The 15314-nt window shown below is 44.0% G+C and overlaps 2 protein-coding genes across 2 annotated transcripts; both read right to left on the reverse strand.

Moving 5' to 3' along the window:
- Positions 1–132: 132 nt before the first annotated feature.
- emc4 (ER membrane protein complex subunit 4) lies at positions 133–5658 on the reverse strand. Its single transcript, XM_072376621.1, has 6 exons — positions 5549–5658; positions 4648–4792; positions 3881–3995; positions 3323–3476; positions 2998–3158; positions 133–905 (listed from the first exon to the last, which is right to left on the reverse strand). The coding sequence occupies exons 2-6, from the start codon at positions 4749–4751 to the stop codon at positions 870–872; spliced, it is 570 nt and encodes a 189-aa protein (XP_072232722.1). The 5' UTR covers positions 4752–4792; positions 5549–5658; the 3' UTR covers positions 133–869.
- Positions 5659–5921: 263 nt separating this feature from the next.
- Positions 5922–15245, reverse strand: cyld3 (cylindromatosis (turban tumor syndrome) 3). The gene is made up of 17 exons (XM_072376286.1): positions 15135–15245; positions 14683–14908; positions 13546–13663; positions 13094–13251; positions 12443–12913; positions 12232–12337; positions 11616–12079; positions 10699–10864; positions 9839–9980; positions 9562–9684; positions 9282–9373; positions 9118–9181; positions 8367–8562; positions 7956–8064; positions 7744–7862; positions 7195–7402; positions 5922–7071 (listed from the first exon to the last, which is right to left on the reverse strand). The coding sequence occupies exons 2-17, from the start codon at positions 14851–14853 to the stop codon at positions 6887–6889; spliced, it is 2892 nt and encodes a 963-aa protein (XP_072232387.1). The 5' UTR covers positions 14854–14908; positions 15135–15245; the 3' UTR covers positions 5922–6886.
- Positions 15246–15314: the final 69 nt, after the last annotated feature.

Genomic DNA, 15314 nt, shown 5'->3' on the forward strand with positions numbered 1-15314 from the left:
TTTTAAATAAAAGTGTTTTGGCGAGTCTAGCAGCTCTTCTCACGTAGCGACACATAAAAATCAGTTAAAAGACTTAAAAAGGGCCATCTTGAAAATGGAGAAAAACAATTGTCAAGGCAAGAGCCAAACATCTTCTTTCATCCAACACGTTTATTGACAGTCAAAAACATTTCAGTTCAATCAATAGGGATTTATTTCATAGAATTCTTTTTCATAAGGAAAATCAGTATAAATTAAACAGACCTATAAATTAGAACAGGTTAGTATATGCTGCCTGCTAGCATGCTGAAATCGTGTCGACAAAAATGAAGCCTTTCGCTACAAACTGACTCTACTGCAACAGAACTAAATAAGAGGAGAAATATTTGACAGACTCCTCTTAGGAGTTATGTAGACAAAACTCTTGTTATTGATGTTGTTAGCTGGTGTAACTCGGAACTGTAGGCTCGAAAATAACCTCGGAAATAATCTGTTATTGTGAAGTTTACAGTAAAATTACAGCAGCTTAAATACAGCCAACATCAGCTCGCTTTGTAGCTTTATGGATAGTTAAAAGAAAAGAAAGAGCAGCAGGCCAAATAAATGTGGGTTTCTGTAAAAAAAAGAAAAAAAAGAAAGGATGTAGGTGTGTGTGTGTATGGTGGATAAAACCTTGGCTTAAAACTGCGTCACACACCCTGCTGCCGGTTTAGAAAAATCACATATGGTCCAGTCTGGATCTGATGTGATCAGGAATCAGCCGAAATGCAGACTTTTGTTGTTTTTTTTTTTATCTCAGCTGTGACGGGGAGCCTGGTGGTGCAGGTGGGGTATGTACAGTATAGAACCTCTGCAGATCCAGCATGAATCCAGCGCATTCCGCATCCTCTTCACAACACCATCCCTCCGCCCATGATCTCCATCCTCTGTTGAGAATAGACAAACGTGTGGAGGGACTGAGATGAACTCACAACAAGAATCAGCATTCTGAGGAGCCACTGCGGAGTGAATGCACTGAACAGACAGTTTAGTTTAGTTTCACAATTATGTACAACTTCCAACTCCGAAAAAAAGCGCAGATGGCGTGTAAAATGGAGTAAAAACAGAATGCAAGTCTTAAAAACCAAATTGTCATTTACAAAAGAACACAGAGCACATAGAATGTTGTTAGAATCGACTTTGTTCTTAGACGTCAGGTATTCATATTCTGTATTTTTCTAAAAAATCTACGTGGTTGGCCTGCTTACATCACTAATAACCGGCCAATTATACTCGATCGCGTGTAAGTACAACCTCTGTGAGATAAATATGAACTATTTCCAGTTATTGGGGCTCGGGCTGAAGGATTTCCTGCCAGAGCTCTGTCACTCCGAGACCAGCGCTGCCATATTCCACCTGTGACCACTAACAAATACTTTGTTTAACTAAAGATTACTCCAGCATGTTCTTAGGCTTCCAGTTAAAGAAAGAATCGGGCTACCGATGTGAAAAGTGAGACATTATTTGCTCACCTTGAATTTGACAAGTTAGGAGTTGGGACATATTGCAGCTAATTAAGGCAACGTGGAAACCTTCCAGAAATCACCATGCAGGTTAAAGAGGAAGCCGCAGGTGAACATGACCCAGCTTCATCACTGCTGAAAGGTAAACACAGGCTACAGAGCAACATATGCTCCCATCCTGATGACGCCTCTGTCAGGGAAGGCCTTGCGTGTTTCAGCAAGACAATGCCAAACCACACGCTGCATCTATTCCAACAGCATGGCTTTAGGGTTGTAGAGTCTTGGCTCATCATTACATGCAAAGTACAACAAAGAAGACCCAGAACTGTTGAGCAGCTAGAATCTGACACCAGACTAGGCAGATATCAACAAGTATGTCAGCATTACAGTGAAAATCCAATCTACTGTTGATAGTATATGTTGATGTATACAGATGTTCTGATCTAACTGTAACCGCCCAAGTGGCAAATATGTTATTTGAACTTCACTGTTTACGCACTTTTTAGGGCCCCGTGAATCAATATTGACACACACAGACCAGCCCCGACATTAAGAGCTCTGACACGATCAAATGTAAGTCATTCATCTATCAGTTTATCGGCATGCGCTGCTGGGAAACTTTAACAACTACAACAACAGCTGGAGGAACGTGACAAAGGTGAGGACCTCGTCTCTAAAGCACCAGATCTGAAACTGACTGCACATCTGCAAGAAATGTCCCGCTGGCTCCGGAGGACAAACTACTAATTATTGCAGTGACAAACCCCACAGGACAGCCCCACATGTTCTGTGTCCAGTCTTTCACCAGATTATGGCTGTTTGGTGACGCTAGAGGAATCCAGACGGTCAGGCAGTCTGTTGTAACGCTGAGGCAGAGCCATGCATATGATAAGCGGTGCAGTAGGACAACCCGCCGTAAACAAAGACCACATTCATTCACATCAGGGAAGTTACAGATATAAAGCAACTACATAAAATTAAAGATTAAACCAGACCTTGAAAAAGAAAAACCAGCGCGGATATGAGTCAAACAGAAAGTGATTCTGAAAGGAGATCCTGGCGAGCGTACATTGTGTTTACGGTGCATGCTGCAGCTTTCAGCTCGACAAGCAGCTCGTGCTCCTTAAAGACATCAAAGTGAATCCCTTTTCCTGCCGAACCCACGTTAAAATCCTCAACTGCGCAGGTGGTTTTAACATATCCGTCAAACACCGCTCTTTTCAAAAGCCGTCATTTTAGGGGTATCTGACATTCATTTCTGTCTCAATCTAAAAATGAATAGTTAGAGTGTGCATGTCCTGCCCTCTACTGAGCTAAAGCAAGCAGTACAGCTCATTAAAAGACAAGATTCCCTATGAAGATGTCCAAGAGAGGTATAAAACCCTGTCGATTCAATCTGTAACAAAAACCTAAATACACACATGTGGCATGACGAAAATCGTGCGGCTCTTTCGCGTTTTTCCAATAACCAAAATGTTCCGAGCCGTTTGTGAGTACTGCAGGTTTATGACGTTACCTGAGGCGGTTCTATGAAAGCCAGCCAATCGGATGAGTGCGTTGGAAGCAGCCCCATGGACTGACATTTGTAGATGGCCAACGCCGAGCCCAGGAGGTTACCGACCAGGTAGACGAGTCCCTGGAGCCACTGCTGGCTGGAGCTCTCCAACAGCTTGAAGGCTGAGACGTGAGAAGACAAAAAGGGATGAAGAAGACGGAAACAAAGAGGATGAGGAGCTGATTGTAAGCAGTTTATAAGCCAGACAAGAACAAAAAAAAACAAAGCATACCCGGTCAGTCACACAGACAGATAAAAGCAAACAGACTGAAAACTTTATACTCACTGGCAGACATGGACATAAGAGCCTGTATGGGCCTCCACGCCATCATGCAGACCATCATGATGGGGAAGATGGAGATGGTGTTGCCCGACATGTACATGATGAACAAGTTCATTGGAATCTGTTTCAGGGGCCCGAGGGCCACGTCCCAGCAGCGCTGCACAACAGGAGGAAGAGACAGAGGTTCATACTGAGCAGCATATTTGAGGCATCATCCTTTATCTTACACTGATTGTTTATGCTTTGTCATAACTGCTTCCTTAGTGGGACAATAAAGACTAATTCAAATTCATTTTGTGATCCTTTCTGCAATTATCTTCGGTCCCCCCTAGATGAAATTTAAGTGGCCTCAATTATCAGCTCTGCAATGAATATTTATATTTGCGGTGAAGTGTTTTGTGTCAAACTGAGAAGTGTTTTCTCATGTTTAGCTTACTGTGATCTAATAATGTTGTGTCAGCAGGTCTGGATTCGATTTTCTTCGGTTTTTCACTTGCACACAAACTTTAACGAGGTTATTTGTATGTAATAAGAGACAGTGTCCGACGAATCTTTCCTCACCTTTTCCACCAGGTTCTTGTCCGTCTCCTGGATGCTGGTGTCGGGTACAGGTTTCTCAGAGAAGCCAATGGGGTAAACGACGTCTCCCTGACCGCCCTGCCTGTCACCACGGCTTCTGAAATGCAAAGAGCAGCACAAACACTTTAGGTTTTATCAAACTATTTTCGTTTCAACTCAGACCAGTGCTAAAATGTGGAAAGCTAAACAAAAATCACTCATTTGCGAAGGTAAAGGTGAAAGCTTTGCACGAGAATCTGTCTGCATTGTGCTGTTTTTCAGCAAACACCGGCTTTAAAAATGTATTAAGCATCATTTGATGGTGTAGTGTAGAGATAAATCGCAACTACACTACCAAGATTAAAGAACAACTTTGGATAGGATTGACTCATTTTCAGGTTATGAGAAGACAACAGATCTTATCTTATCTTGTCTGTATCTCTGTGCTGTTAGCTCTGTGACAGAATGGCAGTCCAGGGCCACCCCTATTCCTGCTAAAGTCTGCTGGGACAGGCTCCAGAGTTAAGTGACCCTGAACAGGATAGACCTAGCGTGGAGAATTAACTGATGAACGAACTTCCTTGCTACATTTAGTAATATGCAATTCAAAATTAGGTTCGCTGTACCCTTCCTGGGAGGGTCATATTCAAACTGAAATTTCCAAGCCATTTTCAAATGGGCAGAAATGCCACTGGTGGTATTCTCCACACACTTTCCGTGGACCTCAGATGGACAAATGAAATGTTCGGTTGTTCTGCGTTTGTGCCTGCCTCGTGTTGCCCAAGCTCAGCTCCAGAGCCCACTTCATCCTCCTGACCCCGCCGCCTCCTCTTGTGGACAAAGCCCCTCCTCCTTGTCCCCCTGGAGACGCCATGGTAACAAACTTCACAGCTGGACCTCAGAGACAGAAAGCACCTATGGAGACATAAACACAGAGGATGACAAAAATCTAACCGTGGAACTCAATCAGTCAACTTGTAATAGAGCTAATAAACCTTATAAAAACTCCTCCAAATTTCCAAAAGCATCAGAACAGATAAACTTTAACATATGACTTCATGTCATAGTGCCACCTTAAAAAGAACAGGGATATCTTAACATCTACCCAAGGCAGATCTAACCACTGATGTTATCTACTTTCTGATATAATGTGGAAATCATTAACAGATCCATTTTCAGAAGTAGATATGAATGCATGAATGATATTTTTTATAATATTTTAAAGTGATTAAATTAACATAACAATCAGTTCTCAAGTGTAATATTTTGTTGCACAATTGGCTCAACTAAAAATAACTATGACAATGGCGGGGCTGCTAATAGTAGCTTAATTTTTGCATTGGCATTACCGTTATGTGTCACACCGGCGTGAGCCTTAAGAAAGCATGAGACTTTCTCTGACTAATGATAACCAACGTAACGACAAGCAAAACAGAAATTTGTTTTCAGGCAGGATGGTTTAACCTCTAGTAATAGCCGACATCGGTCGGTTTCGATTCTTGAGCAAAAATAAAGATAAATACGCCAGACTTAAGAGAAAATCTGCATAATAAACCGAGCCAGCTCGACGCAAAGCAGGACGTTACTGACAATTCATGTCGATGTAAAGCAGCTTGGAAATAACGTTGAATGAAATTAGGACAACATACCGTTAGTTAAAGATGAACCTACCTTATAGAAACATCCAAACCAGCTGCTTTCGTTTTGTTGAAGTTACTTATGCTGAAAAGCAAGAAAAATCAGCTTGTAGGTAAAGCAAAAAAGACAAGTCGAACAGTCGTCACTTGCTAATTCCGGTCCGGGCCCGCAATGATGACGCAATACGCTGCCGAAGCGGATATTGCGTCATAACTCCCAGTTGACTTAAAAACAAATAAAATAAAGTAATCTATCATGCGCATCATTTTGTGGAATGATTTAAATGATTATTTATCATTTGATTTTTATGGACTAAGCAGATAAACAAAACCTGATGGCTTTTTAGCTAGTGGAAATACATTTAAATGAAACCGAATTAAAAACAATAACAAAAAACAAACCGAGCTTGTTTCAAATCTTTTATTAAATGAGACATTGCAGTTGTAATATATCAAACAACCTGTGGGCAATACAAACATTTAAACATCTGTGTGCAGTCTATACTGTCAGTTTAAGGCAATGCAATTATAAACACAGTGAAAAGTAAATAAAGCAGTGCAAATTGAATTGGAAAGTATTTGAATCACATGTTACAGGCTCCTGTACAGTGTGTGTAGATCATTAAGGCACAGGAAAAATTCAGAAATGAAGTCTAAATATTTACCAGAACCTTCACACTTGTAAAAAAGCTTGTGCAGAGCACATTTGTTCCTAAGGCACATTATGAGTGTGTAAGTATTGCTGTATTTGTGGATTTAGCTTATTACCTCGTTTTCAACTTAAACTAGAAAGACTAGAAAGACTGTGGGCTGGTCTCAGGCCCTGATCAAATGTCTTATGATGACAATTTAACCAGGTTTGGTAGAAATTCAAGTTGCAGTTCTCCTTATAGGAGAGATACCTTAAAATCAATCTAAACTAACAACATGAAAGCAGATATCTGAGGTAAAACCCCGACAAAAAGAGAAACTAAACACCTAAACTGCCCCATGAAAATGTAGCTTTTTGATGAGTTCAAATCAATGACAACATTAGAAAAGTTTAGCAAAAAAAAAGAAAAAAAGAAAAAAAGATTTGTTTGCATGTATGTTGCTCATGGAATCCTTCAATTTGATATTTTCCTTGTATGTTAAGGTAATTCATTAGAAACACAAACTGCATTTTATCAGCAAAAAAACCTAAATACATTCTTTGTGAAGTGACTTCATGAACCTTTCATTTCATAACAACCAAACAAGACCGTTCCTTATTAACATAATATCTCGCGAGTGCAGCATTTCCCTCCAACATCTTTAGAAGACGAAGAATGAGAGGAGAGGGTGTTTGTTTCAGTTTTCAGTCTGTGGGATCTGTCTGTGATGCGTCTTCATGTCACTTGTATAGGCTGAGCTCTGGGCTTTGGTACAGACACATGTAGGAGTCGCAGAGCAGGCGGCGGGCCGGCTCCGGCAAGGAGGCCGCATCCACTCTGCTCAGCTCCTCCTCCGACAGGCTGAGGTAGCGGCCCACCTCGGGACAAGCCTTCACCTGCGGGATGTTGAAGCCATTCTCGCCACCTGGTCGAGAGCACACAGGAAATGGAGAGTCTTTAACGGTGCTTGTTTTGGTATTTGACCCATGTTCACATTCATCTAAGCAAATAAAACCAAAAACGTACAGTAAGAATAGATTTTTCTCACCTTCCCGGTCTGCCATACTGTCAAAAAACAGCCAGTCTGTGGGTAGGGGCCCATGCTTGACAAAGCTCACGTAATGGCTGGTCTCAATGCACGTCACAGCAAAGAGAGACATTCGCCGGCGAGTGCAGTGCAGAGGCCCTGACCACGGACCCCCAGGAATAGTTATTTTCACTGGGCTGTGGGACGTCCGATTCCTGTGGCTGTGGACCTGATTATCGATAGACAGGACGGATAAAGTCAATCAGTTAAAAGTGACCCTGATACAGAAGACACCTGAAACGAGAACCAAGATCCTTCATGTCAGCTCTGTGCCATTTTCAGTTAAAAACTAAAATCACTGCAAAGTGTAATCAAGTTTAAGGCCATTTGATGAATAGCCTAAATGCTCGAATGTGTTCCCAGCAAGTGACTGCACCGTGAATAGTTGATGGAAGTCGATTAAAGTAAAAGACAAAAACTCCAACACAAACATAAACATTAGCTAGACCTATGCGGAATGCTTTCTTTCCAGATCTGGCTAAACATTAAAAAAAGGTAAGAAAGTGCTACCTGCGTGTTGCAGGTCTGACAGTATTGTTTAAGATGCCCGGGAGTGATGTCCAAGTCGTCATAACACTGCAGACACTCCCAGTCAGCTACAGCCTGGCAGATAGTGCACTGCCTCACAGCTGCCAAGAGACAAGGATGAAGAGAGCAGGTAATGTGTTCATTCTCAGTTAAACATTAACTCCAATTACGCAGAAGATAAATGTCTTTCTTACTGTCATCCAGTAGGTCTGTGATGTCCAGACTGAGGGTAGGCAAGATGGCGTCAAACATTTTGAAGTCCTTCCCGAACCTGGGCATGAGCAGCAGGAGACAGGAGGGAGCCTGGTGGGGAAATTAAGGCACATCAGGCTCAGCTTTTACCTCACATGCCAGCTGGTTTGTTACACCGAACTGTCTGGAAAGCGGGTTGCTGCGGGTTTTCTAAAGTCGTGGGCAATTTCAAGAGCTATTTAGCAGGTGACTAACTGACACATCCGTCTACACCACGCATCGGCGGATAGCTTGGAGCCATCAGGTCAACCGATGTGAGAAAAGTGATAAATCGAACTTATCAAAACCAGCTACGGGAAAAGAACAAAAACACAAACAAGGTGGATTCCTTCTGTGACCATAATCTCGCAAACCTCGACAAACTTGAGGCCGGCGTGGAGGAACGAGGACTCCAGCAGGGCCTGAACGCTGGCGACCCTCATGGGCGATGATGGCGAGAAGGGGATGGGCGAGGCAATGGGGGAAATCGGTGAGGAGGGGGAGGAGGAAGGAAGAGTGGGTGGGAAGAGTTGGTAGAGGTGGCACTCCTGAGGCTGCTGAGTCATTGATCTGGAAAAGAGGGGAAAAGACTGATGAATTGCAGACATGACAGGCAAAGGAGGACTCTTCTCTGAGAGGACCTTTAACGGTGCAAACTAAGGTAAAGGTTCAATCCAGGGCAGTGGTTCCAAACATAATCTGCATAAAAACAACCCCGTGTTATTTGTCAAGGTGTTTAAGAGACTTCTAGAAACGGTGAATATGTAAAATCAAACATGAAAGACTGAAAGAAAGAATTGCAATGGTCTGCTGTCCCATCTTCTGTTCCACCCTTCACCTGTTGTGGTGATGAGGTCAAATCCAGAAAGAAAGAAATGACTCAGAATGTCCACGCTTACAGTGACTGTAAGAATTATTCTTTTATATTTAGGTCATTTGAATTTAAACAACAACAAAAAAAAATCCTGTCTCGAGTCAAATGTTGGCACGATGGTAGGAACTATATTAAAAAACAAAGTGCAGGTGGCTGCCCTGTTTCCTCTCACAGAAGAATGCGTGTAGAATGTGTGTGTGCGTGTGTGTGTGTGTGTGTGTGTGTGACAGCGAGGGCTGCCGAGCACTTACCTAATCTTTAGGAGCGGCTCGACTCTCAGGAGCTGGAAAAGCTTGTTGAGGAACTCTTCGGGATCTGACGGAGAGAACGAGAGCAGTGTGACCACATTCCTCAGCCCCGACGAACGAGGGCTAGAAACAGGAATCCAGAGGCGCCGACGCCTTCGCATACGAACCTTTCTCCTGGTTGGTGAAGCCCGTGTCGCTGTTCGCGGCTTCCAGCAGTCGTCTCAGCGCCATGGTCTTGCTGGCACACACGTAACCATACCTTAGAGACACAACAGCACACGCATACTTTGGGAGTGTCTTGTGGACTGTAAAACTACCAAAAGGAACGTAACTGCACGGTATCTCGGGCCCCTTGGCCTTAAATCATGAAGCGATAATGTCCTAATGTAACACTTGACACAGGAAGGTGATAATCTGCATTTAAGTCGGTTATAGAGAAAGACGCACCTTCGCAGTGGGTTGACTATCTCGCAGCGCAACAGGTCCTGAGCCTGACTGGAGCTTTGGTCGGTTTCAGGGTCAGATGGCCAAAACAGCACCCAGTCTGCTGAGCTGCAGCAGGAGAACAGACTGCACACACATAGACGGGTAATAAGAAAAGCAGCCTTGCTCCATTTGTTATAGATCTATAGAGCTAAATTTAACACAGATCCTGGTTAATTAAGTGTGCATCTAAAAATCCAGACGTAGGCTGTGCTTATTCATTCAGAGGCGCTCGGGTCACCTGAACAGCGTGGCGTCCAGGTAGCAGGAGTTGAGGTGACCCTGGATGCCCCTCTTCCAGCCCCGGTACAGTTCTCTGGCATCGTCGGCGTCCACAGGAGGAGTGTGCTCCTCCACCCGCTCGCTGCCCCACTCTGCAAATGCTGCCAGGCACAGACACACACATTAGAATCCTCTCTGTCGGACTCTTCATTTTTCGGCTAAAAGAACGTGGGGTCCGCCAGAACTTTGACAGCCAGTGAGGTGCATCTCAGAGAGTCGTTGTATTTCAGCAACCCTCCTGTAGGAGGCTCTCTGCTGTGTGTGTTTCTTTAGCTATGGCAACGTGGCTCTCGCTCTTTCTTTGGAGAGGCTTTTCGAGTGCTACCAACAACAAGAGGCACAGTCGGTGCTGCAGCCATGGCTGTGGCTCAGCAAGTGGAACAAGTTGCCCATTAAACCTAAAACAGGTGGTTTGACCCACAGGGAATTTGGTTTGTGGTGGAAAGCAGTTTGAGTGGCATGGATGCAGCACAATTTATCCAGTGGTCCAACATTCACACTTGCTGAGGCAAATTATCGCTCATTTCATCATGATAAGAAAGGGGCCAGAAGGGACTTACAGACTCAACTTCTACATAAAATGTGTCGTTGAAAAGAAAAAAAACAAAAAAAACAATGTTAACAATTGCCAACATAAAAAAAAAGGGTAGTGAAGTTAATGTCTGCTCCGTCTCTCTCAGTGTGATGTTTTCCAAAATGATCTTCTGACTTCTCTGGTGCTGAAGCGGCAAATATGGCTTAAAGAGCCTCATAACAACCCAAGGATCAGAACTCTCTGTCTGTGGGTGGTGTCTACGTGCGCGGGTGGTGCTGTCCTACCTATGGAGTTGCATCGCGCCACTTGATTAACGGGCGTTTCGGGGGCAGGGAACCTGGAGTCCCGCCTGCAGTTGCGGAGCTTGACAAACAGCCCCTTGTTGGCCGGGCAACGGAAGTGACGCTCGCCGAGATAACTGCCATCTGTTCCAGCGGACAGCTCCTCGTCCTGTAGCACACACACACACACACACACACACACACGTATACAAAAACAGAGTTGGAGGGTTTGCATTTTATCAGGATAACGTTTTGTGGGTCAGCACTACAGCGCTTCTACTTTCAATCACTGCTGATAGCAGCAACAAATCGATTTTTGGAACACATTAAAAGAAATTGTCTTTCGGAATCTTTCGTGATTGATGAGGCGTTTCACTAAATTTGTCAACTTTTTACAACTTAATGTAAAAAAACAACAAAAAACATCAGTTAAGTTAAAGTTAAGCAACAACTTGTGATCTTCTGTCACATTTCTCAATGATTAAAATCAGAATTTACTCCTCGTCTTTCACTTATTTAAACGAACAAAAGCAACCCAAATAGAAGCGTTTTTTCTTTTTTTGAGAAATGTCTGTCAGGGCAAAATTTAAATCCAACCCCCCAGTACCTGGTTTACATCCATGTCCAAACTTTTTTGGAATTGCGGTTGCACAAATGTTTCTTGTAGTAAATATATTCGTATTTGTTATCTGGTCAAAAATCCAATATCACAATCTGCTTGAATGTAACAAAAAAATTTAAATAAATAGATTAAAAAAAATAGTAAAATAAATTGATGAAATATGTCAGCACTTATTCCCAAAGGCTACTTCAGTCTCTGCTTATGTACATTAGGTTCTTTTCAAATAAAATCTCAAATAATTGTTAAAAAACTCGCATTTATGTTAATGAAAGAAAAACTGAAATCAAAATTTCCTTACCAGCTCGATTCCCGCCACTGCCTCGGAAATGCCGCTTATTTGTCCGATCCAGCGGATGACGCCGAAAAGCGGCGGTTCGTTCACCTCAACCATCGAGCCCACCTCCAGCTCGCTGCCCGGTCCTGCCTCTCCATTCTCCCCCTCCCCCTCACTGTGATCCGGTGTCCTCAGAGGCGAGGGGAGGCTGTGCATGCCGTTGGAGTGATGCGGCTGGTCGGAGGCGGTTGGCGATGCCGGGCTTTGGGGTTTTGGAGGCGGTAGAGGGGGAGTGGATTGGGGTTTCTGGGTGGGTTTCGGGGGGGGCAGAGGAGGAGGTCTAAGTGCTTGTTTGGAAGGGGGCAACAGAGCAATCCTGGGGGCAGCAGCAGGTGGCGACGTTGGGGCTTGCTTAGTGACAGGGGGGAGTACTGGCTTCAGGATAGATTTGGGAATCTGGTGAGGACTGTGATGATAGGATTTTTGTTCTGAGGGCATAAATTTTAAAACATATTTAAGGGTCAGAGCTCAGTCTGAAATGGTTACATCACACAGTCATTTTTGTTCATTGAGACAAGTGTTTTAGCTGAGATTACTGCCGAACCAAATCCATTTTAAAGAGGGTCAACTGTGGGCATACCTGAGGAAACCTTGTTGACTGGCAGCAGTAGTCCATAGAGGGAAGAAGGAATGTGACAGAGCTTCTCCCCCTTGTAAAACCCGTCCCATTTACCAACAGGAGCGTCCTGTAATGTGAAACACGGGACAGAAACATATAACCAAAAAAAAAAGACTCATAATGCTTATAGTTTTAATGTCTCTCTGACTTGTTTGATGAGGACTGTACTGACCAGAAGGACGCCGACATACATTCCAGAGGAGGATCGGCCAGGCAGGGCACCGCAGAACCGCACCTCCCCAGCGTGGACGGCGTCTTCGAGGGGAAAACACACTCGTTGGCCAACGCGAAACGGCGGAGGCGACACAGGGACCTGGGTGTGAGACGTGAGGGGTGCCGAGTCGGCAGTTCGTGATAGGATGCCATGTGGCTGCGGGGGACTACTTGGTTGATGCTGATGGAAACTAAAGTGACGCCTCTGCTGCTGCTGATGAGGATTTGGACGCTCATTGTTGCTACGTTGCCCGTTGCGGTGGTGGTCTCGGTCGCGGCCCCTCTCGTGTGCGTCTGAATTATCGGTGCGGGACCAGTGGCGGAGCCTAATGTGACTGACTGGGACAAAGAGGGCGCAGGCATCAGGGCAGGTGAAGTAGCGGTGGCCCTTAAAGGAGCCGTTGCTCATTCCTTTGCCTGCTGCTGAGCCCTGGAGGAGGAACAGGAAGGAAATTAGAGTATTAATCAGCCTGTTTCAGGTAATCGTGTGAGGAAAGCGAAAGTTTATGCTGCAGTTTTGCAAAACTATGCCAACAATATCGTCCGACGGCATATCGAAGCCATAGGATCCCCTAACCGAAAATGCTACTCCTGTGATAAAATGGTTTACCTTTAGCTGTACCCCAAAATGCACAGCGCTGCTCCCTCTGGCCAGGGGTCCGATGTACTTGAGTTGTGCCTCTGCCAGCTCATCCTGATGGCCTATTTGGACCCACAGTGGGGCATCGACAGGCAGAGAAGCGAGCTGCTGCAGCTTGGCAGGATTGGCTGAAAAAAAACACAAACAGGTAAACAAACACAGACACCCGACAGAGGCAGGACACGAGTAGCTGCTTTTGATTGAAGAGATGTGCTGGGGGATTTTCTAGGTTAGAAATGCACCTCTGATTAAGCAAAGCCCAGGATGGGAGGTGACAGGAAGTGAATACTGTTAGCGATCTGTTAGTGTTTTGGCTGGTGGTACAGTCTGGGTTTTCCTTCCATTTTCAGCTCCTGGAAAACATAGCTGCTACCAGCTCATGCACTGTGCCACCACCACCTCGGACTTAAATAACGTTTTACCTTGAAGGTTAAGTCGAAGCTCCAGATCCAACACGGGCTCCAGCAGGCCCATCAGCTCAGCTGGGACTTCGAGCAGGAACCTCCTCTCTATTTTTAACATGACCCCATTGTCTAACACCTGCAGGAAAACAGGAGGTTTGGAGGAGGACAAATATGTGAGTGAGAAGAGGAGAGAAGGAAATAGGATGAAGGAAACAGTCTCACATTTACCTCTGACTTTTTATTTCAAAAGAGACGGCGTAAACCTGAGATATTTCATGTTTCTTGTCAGCTTCATTGCTTGTTTGTTAATATTTTTGTCACAAATTTAAGCAACACTTTCACTAAGCAAAAAGGAAGCCTAATAGTAATGTTAATAACAGCTCAGTTACACTTCTGTGATGGAGGCATTAAAAAAAAAAATGCAAAGAGGTCGTCTTCAGACCAGAACCACGTTCAGCAAAGGCATCGTTTTTGTACACGTTTGCAGGAAGAATGGGACAAAAAATTACAAAAATAACTGACACGACTCAAAACACGACACATCTAGGATTGACACCATCTTCAACGACGTAAAAGTCTAATTAAAAAGGAAGAATCGCCAGGTTTTCTTCCCCTACCATCCCAACTTCTTCTGACCTGGGTTTGTTACTCCTACCATCAACTCAACAGCTTATGGGGGATGACTTGGAGTGCTCCAAGGCACTATGACAGGCACATTAGGATGAGTGGGGAGGAGGAATGAACCACCCAAGCTGGTATAATTAAGGGAAATGCCACAAGAAACTTTCAGATGCTCAAGACTAATGACCCGCTATTCATTTAATTGAGATTTTTTTTTATTCCTTTTTGTTTCTATCTATCCACCAACCTAATATTGAGTATCTAAGTAAAAATGACAGATACAATGTCATTGTTGCCCTAATCAGGATGATAAACTGCATTAAATGACACTGCATGTCGATTTGAAACTGTCAAATTTGTCTGACAAATCATTTATCATCCCAGAAATCCTGCCTTTCACAGTAAAGTTGGTAACTTCTTGATATTCTCCTTGTTTTCTATTGAAAATTGTGATTCCTCTAACCAAATATTCAGACATCAAGCAACAGTTTCCACGTGATGCAAATCCGTGCATGTAAAAGTGCTTGTTGGTACCTTAACCCAGAGGAAGTCCCCCCTGCTCTTGTCATGCTCCTGCTCCTGACAGATGAAACCTCGCTGTAGCCAGACGGCACCGTCCAGCTGATCCTGGACCCGCAGGTCGGTCGAGATCAAGAACGTTTTAGTGGGACGGCGCTTCCTGATCTGCTCGTGAGCCCCTGACATATTGGAAGCGTCTTTACATGTAGCTGGTTGACGATGGTTTTAAGGCCTTCTTTTTCTATAAATTCAAGAAATTGTTCATTAGAGAAGGATGACGAGAGGGACAAAGTGTGCCCGTCCACCCCTAAGGGACGATAACTTTAGAAAAGTAAGGTTCGCATTTAAACTTTCCTCATTCAAGTTCAAGCTGTAGTCTGAAAAAAGGAGCTTGTATCACATATTTTTGGTAAATAAACAAAGCGGTTCACTTGGCAAAGACTTGTAGATATTTAAGAAGAACTCACCAACTTTATTAATTCCAACCGTCAACATTTCCCCTCACATTTAAATAGGCTTCGCTCAATAACAAACTCGAGCCGCACCATGAAGCAGGAAGCAGGTTGAGTGGCGCCATGTGCACCAATAGGATGCTAGAACCTGAAAATGGAGGATTCTGAGCCAATCAGAGTAGATGTGGGCGTTTT

Source organism: Leuresthes tenuis, unplaced genomic scaffold (assembly GCF_036924035.1).
Source record: "Leuresthes tenuis unplaced genomic scaffold, fLeuTen1.0.hap1 SCAF_22, whole genome shotgun sequence".
In the NCBI taxonomy this organism is placed as follows: Eukaryota; Metazoa; Chordata; class Actinopteri; order Atheriniformes; family Atherinopsidae; genus Leuresthes; species Leuresthes tenuis.

What these genes read in the sequence shown, in the direction of transcription:
- emc4 (XM_072376621.1), bottom strand. Translation starts at nt 4,751, where the DNA reads ATGGCGTCTCCAGGGGGACAAGGAGGAGGGGCTTTGTCCACAAGAGGA. An exon ending in CTGAGCTTGGGCAACACGAG is followed by an intron (nt 3,996 to 4,647) that starts GCAGGCACAAAC and finishes TTTGCATTTCAG; the next exon opens with AAGCCGTGGTGACAGGCAGG. An exon ending in ACAAGAACCTGGTGGAAAAG is followed by an intron (nt 3,477 to 3,880) that starts GTGAGGAAAGAT and finishes CCTGTTGTGCAG; the next exon opens with CGCTGCTGGGACGTGGCCCT.
- cyld3 (XM_072376286.1), bottom strand. Translation starts at nt 14,853, where the DNA reads ATGTCAGGGGCTCACGAGCAGATCAGGAAGCGCCGTCCCACTAAAACG. An exon ending in CAGTGGCGGGAATCGAGCTG is followed by an intron (nt 10,865 to 11,615) that starts GTAAGGAAATTT and finishes TGTGTGCTACAG; the next exon opens with GACGAGGAGCTGTCCGCTGG. An exon ending in CTGGACGCCACGCTGTTCAG is followed by an intron (nt 9,685 to 9,838) that starts GTGACCCGAGCG and finishes ATGTGTGTGCAG; the next exon opens with TCTGTTCTCCTGCTGCAGCT.